The sequence below is a fragment of the Astyanax mexicanus genome, chromosome 15 (genome assembly GCF_023375975.1).
Source record: "Astyanax mexicanus isolate ESR-SI-001 chromosome 15, AstMex3_surface, whole genome shotgun sequence".
Classification (NCBI taxonomy): domain Eukaryota; kingdom Metazoa; phylum Chordata; class Actinopteri; order Characiformes; family Acestrorhamphidae; genus Astyanax; species Astyanax mexicanus.
In genome coordinates, this window is record NC_064422.1 from 1,836,055 (window position 1) to 1,851,317 (window position 15,263).

The window sequence follows — 15,263 nt, forward strand, 5'->3', positions numbered from 1 at the left end:
TAGAGTTTGTATGTAGATTGGTGTGTATAGAGTTTGTGTGTGTAGATTGGTGTGTATAGAGTTTGCGTATGTAGATTGGTGTGTACAGTGTGTGTGTGTAGATTGGTGTGTAGAGTTTGTGTGTGTAGATTGGTGTGTACAGTGTGCGTATGTAGATTGGTGTGTATAGAGTTTGCGTATGTAGATTGGTGTGTATAGAGTTTGTGTGTGTAGATTGGTGTGTATAGAGTTTGTGTGTGTAGATTGGTGTGTACAGTGTGTGTGTGTAGATTGGTGTGTACAGTGTGTGTGTGTAGATTGGTGTGTATAGAGTTTGTGTGTAGATTGGTGTGTATAGAGTTTGTGTGTGTAGATTGGTGTGTATAGAGTTTGTGTGTGTAGATTGGTGTGTATAGAGTTTGTGTGTAGATTGGTGTGTATAGAGTTTGTGTGTAGATTGGTGTTTATAGAGTTTGCGTATGTAGATTGGTGTGTATAGAGTTTGCGTGTTTAGATTGGTGTGTAGAGTTTGCGTGTGTAGATTGGTGTGTATAGAGTTTGCGTATGTAGATTGGTGTGTATAGAGTTTGCGTGTGTAGATTGGTGTGTAGAGTTTGCGTATGTAGATTGGTGTGTATAGAGTTTGTGTATGTAGATTGGTGCGTATAGAGTTTGTGTATGTAGATTGGTGCGTATAGAGTTTGTGTGTAGATTGGTGCGTATAGAGTTTGTGTATGTAGATTGGTGCGTATAGAGTTTGTGTGTAGATTGGTGCGTATAGAGTTTGTGTATGTAGATTGGTGTGTATAGAGTTTGTGTATGTAGATTGGTGTGTATAGAGTTTGTGTATGTAGATTGGTGTGTATAGAGTTTGTGTGTAGATTGGTGTGTAGAGTTTGTGTGTGTAGATTGGTGCGTATAGAGTTTGTATGTAGATTGGTGTGTATAGAGTTTGTGTATGTAGATTGGTGTGTACAGTGTGTGTGTGTAGATTGGTGTGTATAGAGTTTGTGTGTGTAGATTGGTGTGTATAGAGTTTGTGTGTAGATTGGTGTGTATAGCGTTTGTGTATGTAGATTGGTGTGTATATAGTTTGTGTGTGTAGATTGGTGTGTATAGAGTTTGTGTGTGTAGATTGGTGTGTATAGAGTTTGTGTATGTAGATTGGTGTGTATAGAGTTTGTGTAGATTGGTGTGTATAGAGTTTGTGTATGTAGATTGGTGTGTATAGAGTTTGTGTAGATTGGTGTGTATAGAGTTTGTGTGTAGATTGGTGCGTATAGAGTTTGTGTATGTAGATTGGTGCGTATAGAGTTTGTGTGTAGATTGGTGCGTATAGAGTTTGTGTGTAGATTGGTGCGTATAGAGTTTGTGTGTAGATTGGTGCGTATAGAGTTTGTGTGTAGATTGGTGCGTATAGAGTTTGTGTGTAGATTGGTGCGTATAGAGTTTGTGTGTAGATTGGTGCGTATAGAGTTTGTGTGTAGATTGGTGTGTATAGAGTTTGTGTGTGTAGATTGGTGTGTATAGAGTTTGTGTATGTAGATTGGTGTGTATAGAGTTTGTGTGTGTAGATTGGTGTGTATAGAGTTTGTGTGTGTAGATTGTTGTGTATAGCGTTTGTGTGTAGATTGGTGTGTATAGAGTTTGTGTGTAGATTGGTGTGTATAGCGTTTGTGTATGTAGATTGGTGTGTATATAGTTTGTGTGTGTAGATTGGTGTGTATAGAGTTTGTGTGTGTAGATTGGTGTGTATAGAGTTTGTGTATGTAGATTGGTGTGTATAGAGTTTGTGTAGATTGCTGTGTATAGAGTTTGTGTAGATTGCTGTGTATAGAGTTTGTGTGTGTAGATTGGTGTGTATAGAGTTTGTGTATGTAGATTGGTGTGTATAGAGTTTGTGTATGTAGATTGGTGTGTATAGAGTTTGTGTATGTAGATTGGTGTGTAGAGTTTGCGTGTGTAGATTGGTGTGTATAGAGTTTGTGTATGTAGATTGGTGTGTATAGAGTTTGTGTAGATTGCTGTGTATAGAGTTTGTGTGTGTAGATTGGTGTGTATAGAGTTTGTGTAGAGTTCGGATGTGTGTGTAGATTGGTGTGTATAGAGTTTGCGTATGTAGATTGGTGTGTATAGAGTTTGCGTATGTAGATTGGTGTGTATAGAGTTTGCGTATGTAGATTGGTGTGTATAGAGTTTGTGTATGTAGATTGGTGTGTATAGAGTTTGTGTATGTAGATTGGTGTGTATAGAGTTTGTGTAGATTGGTGTGTATAGAGTTTGTGTATGTAGATTGGTGTGTATAGAGTTTGTGTAGATTGCTGTGTATAGAGTTTGTGTAGATTGCTGTGTATAGAGTTTGTGTGTGTAGATTGGTGTGTATAGAGTTTGCGTATGTAGATTGGTGTGTATAGAGTTTGTGTATGTAGATTGGTGTGTATAGAGTTTGTGTATGTAGATTGGTGTGTAGAGTTTGCGTGTGTAGATTGGTGTGTATAGAGTTTGTGTATGTAGATTGGTGTGTATAGAGTTTGTGTAGATTGCTGTGTATAGAGTTTGTGTAGATTGCTGTGTATAGAGTTTGTGTGTGTAGATTGGTGTGTATAGAGTTTGCGTATGTAGATTGGTGTGTATAGAGTTTGTGTATGTAGATTGGTGTGTAGAGTTTGCGTGTGTAGATTGGTGTGTATAGAGTTTGTGTATGTAGATTGGTGTGTATAGAGTTTGTGTATGTAGATTGGTGTGTATAGAGTTTGTGTAGATTGCTGTGTATAGAGTTTGTGTGTGTAGATTGGTGTGTATAGAGTTTGTGTATGTAGATTGGTGTGTATAGAGTTTGTGTAGAGTTCGGATGTGTGTGTAGATTGGTGGTCTAAACGCCACAAACGTCCATTCTGTCTTCAGTTCTACAAATTTAATCTTAATATCATGTTTCTGAAATAAGCCAATACATGTACAGTTCATAGTCTATTTCAGATCTTTGTATAATGTATAATAAAATGTAGTTTCCTTATAAGACAGCAGAAAAGGACAATGTGTCTGGATTGTGCTGTGTGCTACAATTGTGCAGTATTCCCCCAAATGACCCAAATTAACCTTTAGAATTTATTTTTTTTTTTAAATGAGAAAAACTTCTAAGATCTTGTGTTAGAGATCAACACATATTTTAATGTTTTTTTATTAATTCATAAAAGTGCACACAATAAAAAAAACCCTGAGCAAATAAAATGCTACAGGTTTGTGAGCTGGACACTGAAAAAATGTTACTTTTCCAAAAGAAAAACATACATTAAACTCAAAATGACAAATATCTCAAAATGAAACAAAACAAAATTAGCTGCATTTCCAGTACCTCGTACTTTAACTGCACCTTAATCCTTTCAGACGCAAACTTACATAAACATGAAAGTAAATTGATGTACAATTTATACAGATGTATTTAATAGTGAAGTTGGCAGTTGTTTAGCTTTAATCTATTCCTGATCCCAAAACACTAAGCTGGAGCACAACTGTAGGAACTGACATCAGGTCCAAAAACCACTAGATCCGAACACTAAACGCAAACAAAACTGTATTAGTCTGGTAGCACTCTACACCAAACTATAACGCAGTGACTGGCTGCTGCCTCCTACGTCCTAGACATGGGAGATAAACCACAAAAAGCCAAATGGGGGTTTCTAAGAACTCAATTCCAGCTGGCTAGTTTGGGGCCAACACTGAACCTTCTGGAACTGATTCCAAAACCTCCCAAATTCATACAGTTCGGACAAAGTGTTTCCTTTACCTCAAGTGTTGGATGTTGAAGCTGGGAATAATGCTACACTTGAGCGTACTGCATTTCAGTTAACATTTACATATCAGCTAGCATTTTTATAGGTAAGCACTGCTAGCGATACCGGTTGATAAGAGTTAACTAGTAGTGCATTGTCAGTAGTCACACTGCATATTTTATTAAGGTCCTGGTGCAGTCATCTACAACAATGTCCCATAAATCTCAGACACTGTTTGAGTAGGTAGTGATCAAATACTCAAATATTCCTCCATTTATCAAAGTTTGTCTGTTCTCTCACATTTTGTGCAAAAACACAATGCTGACACACCAGCTTATTCACTACACGTCTGTCGCACCAAAGCCACTATCCGTAAATGGGAAACAGGCCAGACACAGCACTTAAACTAATTGAGTATTGCCCCCACCGGAGAAACCTCATTAAATTCTCAAAACCAGAGCCTGTTCCTGTATACTGCTGATGAAAAGATCGGAGTGAACCTGCAGGGAGGAGGTCTGTACAGCCCAGGTCGGCCAAAAGGTCAGCAGAGGAGATGTGGAAGGCAGAGAGAGGCATTCAAAGCCACCTAATTATAAGACAGGACATCCGAGCTGCACAATAGAGTAGCATCAGTGTGAGATGTGTAACTGATTGATTATTAATGATTATGAAAGAGCTTATTTTTTTTGCATCTGAGGCAGACGGTCTGGAACAACTTAGACATGTGGAGCGTTATTCCTCAAATGTTCTATAAGGATTCAAGGAACTGCTTACTAAACAACTGCCAGATCAAGTGATTTCAGCAGAAACTGTTTTTTCTAATTACCACCCTGGCTGCTTTTGCTATTTTCAACTTCCCTAAGGCCATAAAATAGAAAGATGATAAAGCATCCCTAACCGGCAAGCAAGCTCTAAGCTGTAACTCTCATAATACAGCATATCACTTTTAGCATAAGATATTTCATGATTCAGTTAAATTCCATTAAAGCGCTACATTCCCAGGCTCTGAATGATCGGTCTGTCCACGGTTTCGATTGGCCTGTAGAGTGTGTTTAGGTTCACTGCGTCTCTAAAAGCAGTGTTAGAAGAAACAGTGGGCTGCAGCACGGAACACAGCTGTGACGCATAGCTTCCATCCTGCACCCCAACACATGACCTCTGCAGCAAATTCCCTAGGTCCTGCTCATAGTGTCCTCCTCTGGGCTGGAGCTGAACTGAAGGTGCCAAGCGGGACAGTAGGCCTGAGTCCCAGTCTGACTCTGAAGAGGTTGGGGAAAAGGTGATGTCTGGGATGAGAGCAGACTCAATGCAGACGGAAGAAAAGGACTGGGAAAGAAGGGAAGTGCTGGACTCATGACTTGCGGGGATTTGGGCAGGTTTCTCGGAGGGAAAAATAAGAGAGACAGCAGGGACAAGTTTAGGAGGGTAAGGAAAAGTCTGCTGAACCTGAATATCCTCATGATAAAATGGGTGCAGCTGAGGCGGCCCCAGTTCTGAGGACATATCTCTAGTAACTGCAGGAGCAGGAAATTCAAACTTAGAGGTTCTGTTTGTGTAGGGTTCAGTTACCTGCCGTTCCTGAGCTTCACAGTTACTACGTTGATCCTGATGGATTAAAAGGCAGTCTTCTCGAAAAGTCGTGTTGGTGTGAAAGCTCTGCTGAAAGGGCTTTGCTGGGGGAGGATTGATGGGGAGTGGAACATTGGCCACACTTTTCTCTGCCACAGACAGCAGTCCACACTGAATTAATGGTGCTCTGTGTGTTGCACCATATTTTTTACTGATGGCAACATTCTGATATGTGGGATCTGACTTTTGTCCCAACCACCAGCACATCCTCATCTTCTTTGATCGCCTGGGGCTGAAGGTGAAGGACCTGCTACGCTTCCTGGGGTTTATTGCAGTCGACAGGTATGTGCAACAGTGGGATGATACAAAGCAAGAGGACACATCCACTGATGACTTTCTCTCTGTGCTTTGGTCCCTTTCTGTCAAACATACGTTTAAAGGTAACTCAATACTTTCAGCTGGGATTTGGACATCTCTTCGCTCAGCAAGAGCAGATTTTCTATTATGGCATTTGCAGAGCTGCTGCTGGGGAATATTTGAAGAAGGTGACAAACATTCATTGTCAACTACAGAAGGAGCAGGCCTTTGAAGCTGTTTTGGACAAAACTGGTCAACTCCTGCCAGCTGACCGTCCAATTCAGTATTGTGTGAAGAATATGAAACAGGTTTTGTAATTTGCGATAGGAGTTCACAGTCAGGAATAGCACAGGAAGTGTCATTTAGGCAGAGATTGAGGATATGGGTTTCAGGTCTTGGTTGTAAGAGCAAATGGACGTTTACTTTTTCGTCCACAATTTTGGATTCAAAGGATGTCTGAGGTGGTCCATCTAAAACAGTTTCCTGGATTAGAGGGTCACAAACAGGATCAAACGCTTGTTCGGTATTTACAGTGTTTGTGCTTATGGTTGCCAACAGATGATCAGTAGCTTGGTTGGTAATAGCTTGGCAGGCTCTTTCTGTTTCACTTCTTGTCAGGTGCTCCAACTGTGCAGAAGGTCTTACAGGTGCGGGAGGGCAGTGTGGCGACCTGAGGAAACACCAGAACAGAAATTGAATAAAACGGTAAAAAATAAATCTTTCTATCTTATGATTTGTATTTTAGGCCAAATTAGATTTTCACCCAGTGATTCGTTTGTCATCCTGTTGATCGGGACAACGTAAAAAATCTGCAGTCATGCCATCCACCAACTGGTCTACAACAGCATAGTTATTAATGTCCTCCACAAATTGCCGATGCACATCTGACTGCAAGTGCTGTAGAATGAAAAACAGAGGAACTAAGATTATATGCAGTAAAGCAATACTTCTCAGATTATTTAGACTAGGAAGAGACAGAAACACAACATGCGACTAACATCTGACAGACAGTGACCAAAAACAATAACATTCAATACTGCATATTGTTGCTGCTGTGTTTCCATTTCCCTGTGTTTACTTTTAATAATTTAACAATTTCATGCATAGTGTCCACTACAGTGGACGCATACTTAAACACATTTAAAAAACAAACGATTTACAATACATACTCCAAACTACCAGAATGCTGTCTTCAAACCCTCTCTTTATTGTGTAAAATATTAATGTTTTAATCAATATTCTCAAAATTGAGGTATTGCATCAGAAATCCAAGATGGCGGCCAACAGTGAAATGACAATAAGACTTCTGAAATATCGGTAAAATCTTTTTACTCTGCAAGAAATATGCAGCTATACATATTTTTCTTAAGATATTATATTATTGTAGTATTATTATACATATTATATGTATATATGTATTAGTATTATATATTATTATATGTATTATTATGGAAATATTATTATAAACTAATGTGTTAATTGTAAGTATGCTATAATTTATATTATTTATGATAAATTCCATCATAACAATAGTAAACTACTGGTAAAAAATAGGGTAAAATAAGGGTAACATTTAGATTAAACAACAATGAAATTTCTCCAACTGCTTGCCTGAGCAATGAGAAGAATGTTTTATTTTTTTTATTAAATTACTTTATATATTATGTATATATGCTAATTTCCTATTTAATGTCTGCAGATCTCCACCATGGGACAGGCTGGATTTTATTTTTGTTATTACTTAGTATATTTTAAAGTTTTGAGTGAGTGTATGTATGCTTGTGGGTTCAGTTCTGTTGCATTGTTATCCAATGCATGAGTTTAATAAGCTATTTTCTTCAAATTTGCTGATGCGACCAGACCCTTGATACTTTTATCTAAGCTGTTTTTACATATATATATATATACAGCTTTTGTATATAAACAGTTCCCATAATATATTGTTTCTTTGAGCTATAAACATGAAATGGAACATTTTCTAGTAAATTGCATTTTATCCCGTGCATGGTGTCCACTACAAAAAAAACTTACTATGTGTTTTAGGTCTTTCTTGTGAGTAAAAAAATACATAGAAAATAATTTAATAAATCATGCATGAAAGGGTTAAAACCCATTTAAATTCCCTTTACATCCGAACCCAAGATGATTTTTACCTTCTCCTGTGAAGTTCCAATTTTGAAGATATGACACTTTTTCAACAGTGCTAATGAATTTTATCAGCTGCGGCAGTAGTAGTATTTTTACTACTTTTTTTTAATCAATCATTTAGTTTCCAACCTAGTAATCTGCAAGTTCTGTCTTAGACATAACTGTGTTTTATTCATTATTTATTTAATAGACGATTCCGTGACATTCTGTGCTTACCTCATCCTGATCTTTGTAGCTTATCTGGCAGCATTCACAGTAGCCCAGGCTCTTCTTGCGTGCTGGTCTGGGAGAAGGTGAATGTAGGAGAGGAGCAGAGGGTTTATCATAGCTGCTAATGGGCTCTTCTTCGTTTTTACTGCAAGTAAACACAAGTAAACAGATGTGTACACTTTCCCCAGGGTGGTTTCACATATTTTATAAAATAGTAAAATAACTGTTCGAATAATCTGATTTGGGATGACTGAAGGGTTTGAAAAGAGATTTTTAAAGTTTAGGAAGGACTGAAGGGTTTGGAGAGATTTGTAAAGTGTAGGAATGAGTGAAGGGTTTGGAGAGATTTGTAAAGTGTAGGGATGAGTGAAGGGTTTGGAGAGATTTGTAAAGTGTAGGGATGAGTGAAGGGTTTGGAGAGATTTGTAAAGTGTAGGGATGAGTGAAGGGTTTGGAGAGATTTGTAAAGTGTAGGGATGAGTGAAGGGTTTGGAGAGATTTGTAAAGTGTAGGGATGAGTGAAGGGTTTGGAGAGATTTGTAAAGTGTAGGGATGAGTGAAGGGTTTGGAGAGATTTGTAAAGTGTAGGGATGAGTGAAGGGTTTGGAGAGATTTGTAAAGTGTAGGGATGAGTGAAGGGTTTGGAGAGATTTGTAAAGTGTAGGGATGAGTGAAGGGTTTGGAGAGATTTGTAAAGTGTAGGGATGAGTGAAGGGTTTGGAGAGATTTGTAAAGTGTAGGGATGAGTGAAGGGTTTGGAGAGATTTGTAAAGTGTAGGGATGAGTGAAGGGTTTGGAGAGATTTGTAAAGTGTAGGGATGAGTGAAGGGTTTGGAGAGATTTGTAAAGTGTAGGGATGAGTGAAGGGTTTGGAGAGATTTGTAAAGTGTAGGGATGAGTGGAGGGTTGAGAGAATTGTAAAGTGTAGGGATGACTGAAGGGTTTGGAGAGATTTGTAAAGTGTAGGGATGAGTGGAGGGTTGAGAGATTTGTAAAGTGTAGGGATGAGTGAAGGGTTTGGAGAGATTTGTAAAGTGTAGGGATGACTGAAGGGTTTGGAGAGATTTGTAAAGTGTAGGGATGAGTGGAGGGTTGAGAGAATTGTAAAGTGTAGGGATGAGTGAAGGGTTTGGAGAGATTTGTAAAGTGTAGGGATGAGTGGAGGGTTGAGAGAATTGTAAAGTGTAGGGATGAGTGAAGGGTTTGGAGAGATTTGTAAAGTGTAGGGATGAGTGAAGGGTTTGGAGAGATTTGTAAAGTGTAGGGATGAGTGAAGGGTTTGGAGAGATTTGTAAAGTGTAGGGATGAGTGAAGGGTTTGGAGAGATTTGTAAAGTGTAGGGATGAGTGAAGGGTTTGGAGAGATTTGTAAAGTGTAGGGATGAGTGAAGGGTTTGGAGAGATTTGTAAAGTGTAGGGATGACTGAAGGGTTTGGAGAGATTTGTAAAGTGTAGGGATGAGTGGAGGGTTGAGAGAATTGTAAAGTGTAGGGATGAGTGAAGGGTTTGGAGAGATTTGTAAAGTGTAGGGATGAGTGGAGGGTTGAGAGAATTGTAAAGTGTAGGGATGAGTGAAGGGTTTGGAGAGATTTGTAAAGTGTAGGGATGAGTGAAGGGTTTGGAGAGATTTGTAAAGTGTAGGGATGAGTGAAGGGTTTGGAGAGATTTGTAAAGTGTAGGGATGAGTGAAGGGTTTGGAGAGATTTGTAAAGTGTAGGGATGAGTGAAGGGTTTGGAGAGATTTGTAAAGTGTAGGGATGAGTGGAGGGTTGAGAGATTTTTAAAGTTTAGGAAGGACTGAAGGGTTTGGAGAGATTTGTAAAGTGTAGGGATGAGTTTGTAGAGATTTGGGAAGTGTAGGGATAAGTGGAGGGTTTTAGAGATTTGGTAAGTGGAGCATGTAGGGAACGTACCCCAGTGTGTCCTGGCTGAGTTCACCCTCCCTTTTTTTTACGGTCTGTGGGGGTGCCGGCGGCTCAAACGGAGTAAACCTGCCCGTGTAGCTCAGCATGGTTAAACTCAAAGACTGGGCATGCAGTGGTCTGTACTTTCTGTTACAGAAACAAAACAAAAAAAACATTATTCTTTATTTTGTATTTACAACTTCAGTGTAAATGATTTCCTAAAACAATTAACAGATTTTAAACCGTGCTGTAAGACAGGAGAATGCAGTTCATATCCTGTGAGTTAGCAACTAAAGAACAACTCTTGGTTCTAGATTTCTCCTGGACGCCCCCCAGCGGACGCCCCCAGCCAGCGCACCAGAGGGTGTGTCCAATTCCTCAAGCAGCTACCTTACTGCTCCTACAGGATCCATTACAGAAATCTACATGACACCCTTCTCACAGGACAATTCTCCTCATTAGGTAATATCTGCTGAAAAGGCTTTTCACAGTGCAGGCCCCCTGCGGGTGCTGGCACGCCAGGGGGTGCAACCGATATCTCTCCCTACCCCCCACCCCCCCGCCACCCTACTGATTAAGGCCCTATGGGTTCCTCTGCACCACTGGACCTCATCCAGTTTGGCTAATGGAGGTCTAGATCTACTCAATCAAGCAAATGACAGGACAAGCTTGCAAAGCTCTGTAATTTGACAAGAACAGTTTCTTAAGCGAAGATCACAAAACTCTTCTAGAGCTTAAATGCTGTGTTTGTCAGAAAAAAAAAACTATTTGGATTTGATGTGAAGTTTGGAGTTATGGTTGTGCACAGGGGCTCGTTCCGCAAAACTAAAATCACTTTTCAATGCTGAACATTGTTTTTCTCTCCTCTGAGGCCTATTTTGTACAAGTGTCAGGTCTCGCAAAGTCTTTAGGCATGAATTTGAAACAAGACTGGCCAAAATCACCAGTCAAAAAGAAGTTTAAGGACGACCATCTGAGAGATTGATCTCAGATCAATGCCAGCATAGCATTGATTGATTGTGGAAATCCAGGTCACTCTGCATCTAGCAGTGCAAGATTTCACCTTCCTTTCCATAGGGCAATCATGCAAAATCAAGGTCAGAGAAACGAAGGACACCATGGTTAGCAAGCTGTGCACAAAGGATATCGAAACCGAAAGGGCTCACCATATTTAAACTAGCAGGTCTCCTCTTAGAATAAGGCCTCGCACCCTCATCTTAAAACTGTTCCAGAACGGTAACCCACAGGCAATTCTAAAGCCAGGGAGGCAGCTCCCATTTACAGCAACTGAGAGGGCTCAATCGTGTAAGAATATGGAGGAGTTTTGCCTTATTATGTTCATTGATTAAAGAGTTAATCTGTGTTTTATTAAATTAGCATTTAACCTAATCAGTATGTTATTCAAACATTTACAATTTAGATTTATGATTTATTTTGTGACTTGTGATGTACATGAATCGTATCCTTGGGCTTTAGCACAGGGCCAGTTCTCTGCAAGTGTGTTTTTCCACAGGTATACTGTGTGTTTCTGCAAAATCATGAGTTTTCTGTACATGTAATCTATAGAATGGTTAACTTTGTCAGATAAGGTTGGGCTGACAGGTTTCTCGGCTGATGATTAAGAAGTGCTTGCTCAGACATCAAGATACAGGGGTGTGAGGGGCTTCCTCACACACCATTGGGCCAAAGACAGGCGAGTTCCTGTATAAAATGGGCTGGAAAGTGGCCAGAGAGGAGAGAGTTGGGCGGGGGGAAGCTCCTTCCCGCTGGGCACTTCAGAGACAGACACGGGTCCTTTTCACGCAGCTGAGAACTCAAAGCCCCAACTTTCACACCTTTGGGGTTTTCCTCTTATTTTCACCTTTTTATTCCAATTAATTTTTCAATCATCTGTTACTCAATTTTTAATGTACCCAAAACTGTTTTGCTCAGAAGTTTCTTTGAATAAATCTGACGAAACTACAATTTTTGGACTGGATCTATTTTCTTCTTTATGATGCATCACGCCAGATACTTATAAAATTCAAACAACAGATCAATAATCTTTCAATCATGTTACAGTTCATGTTACCGATGTCACCCTGTGCAAGAATACATATTTTAAACTTTAGCCTATTTTCCTCTGCTAACAAGACAAAAGGAGTCATTATACTTCAAAACAGAAGATTTCCGTACATTAAAGGAAAAGTTGGAAATTAAAAAACACATGTGTTTTATGTACTAGGATTTTGCTTTTACCTCGATCCATGCCCCTACCAAATGTAATTCACACTTCTTCCCCTCACTCACAAAAGCTTTTGCTAATTTTATAGATTTTCATCTTTGTGTTTGTATTAATGCAAATGTAGTGTCCTACTCTGTATTTAATACATTTTGCCTATGTTTATATTTTAATACTCAGGAGTCTTTGCAGTTGCTCAGTGATTTTATCTCAGACAATGGGTTGTGCAAAATTTGGAGATTAAGAAATTAACACTAAGACTTTAATTTTCACGCCACAAAGTATTAAAATTAGAATTAGTATCAATACGTTAAGAAGACAGATTAGTGAAGATGGCCTAGTATTTCCAAAAGTTAAGTTTACTTTATTTTTGGTTCTTTTAGCTGCGGGAAACAAGTACCGTATTTTTTGCACCCTAAGGCGTACTGGATTATAAGGCATATTTTAAGTGACACTAGTAAGTAACAGGGTGTCGCCATGTTTTTGTTCTATTTCAGCTTAATTAAAGCTAACACTCTGGCCTGAAAATGGACAAACTTCTGTATGTATAACTGGCATAATGTAAGCCTTGGGGATAAGGGATGTCTGTAGGAATGTTCAGATTTGCTACAAGAGTAAGGGAAATGTGTGGTGTGTGGCCTATGCAAGTTAGTTTCTTACTCCTTCTAAGGGTTTTCTTTTTCCCTCTTTATTTTGAAGTGATTGTAATCTGTATCATCTGTATTAAAATGTACTTTGAAGGGAATGTTTAAAAAAAAAGTCCAGCTTAATTATTTATTTATATATTTACAAGTTGCCTAGAACTTTAGACAATCAAGATGATCTTGTGACATTTTCACTCTTTGAGTATCAGATTTCTGGCTTAGAGTTCTAAGTATCTGGGGTTTAATCAAACAGACCAACAGCACCATTAACAGGGCCTAAACGGCTGACTGAAGTGTGGCAGCGGAACTGACCTGTCTCTCCTTTAGCTCAAAAACTTAAAATAAAAAAATACAGAGGGATTCCCTTCATATTGATGACCATCTAGTCCATTCATTAATAGCATATTTAAGGACACACACTAACTAAATAACTAAAAAAAAAAATGGTATTTGAAAACTGGGGTTTTAAATCTGTTTCATCCTGTCTTCTTTTCCAGAATGCTTGCAATCTTTATCTATTACTACAGTACACATACTTACAGGTGAATGCCGCACAAAAATGAGGTGGTCATTTCAATATCATTACTTGGCAGAATTTAATGTTTTAATGTTTTTTTTCACATTTTTAAATGAATTATCGCTGAGCCCTATTAACATAAAATCAGTTTTATTTTTCACATCTTTAACATAAAATCATTTATTTTCTATTTTTAAATGAAATATCCCTGAGCTCCATGAACATAATCATTTTTTTCCATTTTAAATGGAATATCGCTGAACATAACATCAAATATTTTTCACATTTTTAAATCAATTATCCCTGAACATAACAAAATCATTTTTTTTCCATTTTTAAATGAAATATCCCTGAGCTCTGATCTTCTTTTGAGACATCTATTATAATTAGGTCTAAATTTAATGCCTACATTAAAAAGACTACAAAACAAGTCATTTAAACATCAGCTGGCAGACAAATCAGCTCCTCCAGTCCACCATCCTTTACTGCAGACCAAGTCAGGATACAGCTGAGGAGACTTCACTCCAGGAAGGCAGCTGGCCCGGACAGAGTGTGCTCCAGAATGCTCAAGGCATGTGCTGTTCAACTGATTGAGCCCATCAAACATGTGGGAAGGGTTCCTGCCATGTGGAAGACAACCTGCCTCGTTCAAGTTCCCAAAAAGGCACACCTGAAGGAGCTGAATGACTACAGGCCGGTCGCTTTGACATCTCACGTGATGAAGACCATGGAGCGACTGCTGCTGGACCACCTCAGACCTCAGGTCCACCATGCTGAGGACCCACTGCAGTTTGCGTACCGTGAAAAGGTGGGAGTGGAAGACGCCATCCTCTATCTTCTGCACAGAGCTCACTCTCATCTGGACAAGGGGGGAGGTGCTGTGAGGGTCATGTTCTTCGACTTCTCCAGTGCCTTCAACACCATCAAGCCCCTACTGCTGAGAGACAAGCTGATGAGGATGACCACAACATGTCTGGATCAGGGGCTGCTCCTCTGATACAGTGATCAGCAGCACAGGAGCACCACAGGGGACTGTTCTCTCTCCAGTCCTGTTCACCCTGTACACATCAGCCTTCAAATACCACTCTGAGTCATGCCACATGCAGAAGTTCTCTGACGACACTGCAATCGTGGGGTGTGTGCGTAATGGTGATGAGAGGACCCTGGTTGAGGAATTTGTGGTGTGGTACAAGATGAACCATCTGCAGCTGAACATCTCCAAAACCAAGGAGATGTAGGTACCCTAGCCAGCCACTAGGTGGCAGCACCACCAATAATGCCCAATGCAAGAAACACAAGAAGAAGAAATAGGGGTGTGGCTTCACATAGAACAAAAGCACTCGTGAAACAGGAAGAAGCTCTCTTTGAGTTTGCCCATAGACAGGTAAACATCTGAATAAAGAGACAAGAACCAAGATCAAGGCCTCTCCTTTGTTCTACCAAGAGAACACAGAAAACATCTTTAGGCCTACATCTTCAAGATAACAACTTTAGCCAAACGTCTGATCAACGTTTCCACACGGCTATTTCTTCAAGACAAGCTTGCACAAGATACACAGCTCGGAAAAGACAAGAAAAGCGGCCAGACCCTTTCTTAACTGTGTACAACTTTCCTGGACCCAGAACCAGAAGGACGATTCCCAGAAGAGTTTCCTGGTCGGCGTCAAAACCCTTTCTACAAGAAGGCTGAAAATTCCCTCAATCCAGTGAGGACAGAAAACATGGATATTTCTAACATATCCATTGCGTAAGACTGAACTTTAAAACATCTGGGCATAGTTTAGATAAAGAACATTTTATCTTTAACTTACTGTATCTTACATTTTATGTAAGTGTAATTTTATTTATGAAATCTGGAACTGTTTATATTCTAATTCTAATTCTAAATTCTGTGAGCAAACCAACCTACTTTTCTCTGCAGGCAAATCTCTTTCTCTTGTCTAAC

At 39.4% G+C, this 15,263-nt stretch overlaps 1 protein-coding gene across 3 annotated transcripts in view; it reads right to left on the reverse strand.

Annotated features, from left to right (window-relative positions):
- Positions 1–3,128: 3,128 nt before the first annotated feature.
- Positions 3,129–15,263, reverse strand: part of dbf4b (DBF4 zinc finger B) — a 53,185-nt gene continuing 41,050 nt past the window's right edge. For 2 of the 3 annotated variants that reach the window (XM_022686719.2, XM_022686720.2), the window contains exons 9-12: positions 9,946–10,083; positions 8,040–8,178; positions 6,439–6,572; positions 3,134–6,345 (exon numbers count right to left, since the gene is read on the reverse strand). In XM_022686719.2, the coding sequence (XP_022542440.2) occupies positions 4,740–6,345; positions 6,439–6,572; positions 8,040–8,178; positions 9,946–10,083 (2,017 nt within the window). In that variant the 3' untranslated portion in view covers positions 3,134–4,739. Of the gene's footprint in view, positions 6,346–6,438; positions 6,573–8,039; positions 8,179–9,945; positions 10,084–15,263 lie in introns of all 3 variants that reach the window. The other variant, XM_049464710.1, reaches the window with a different exon arrangement.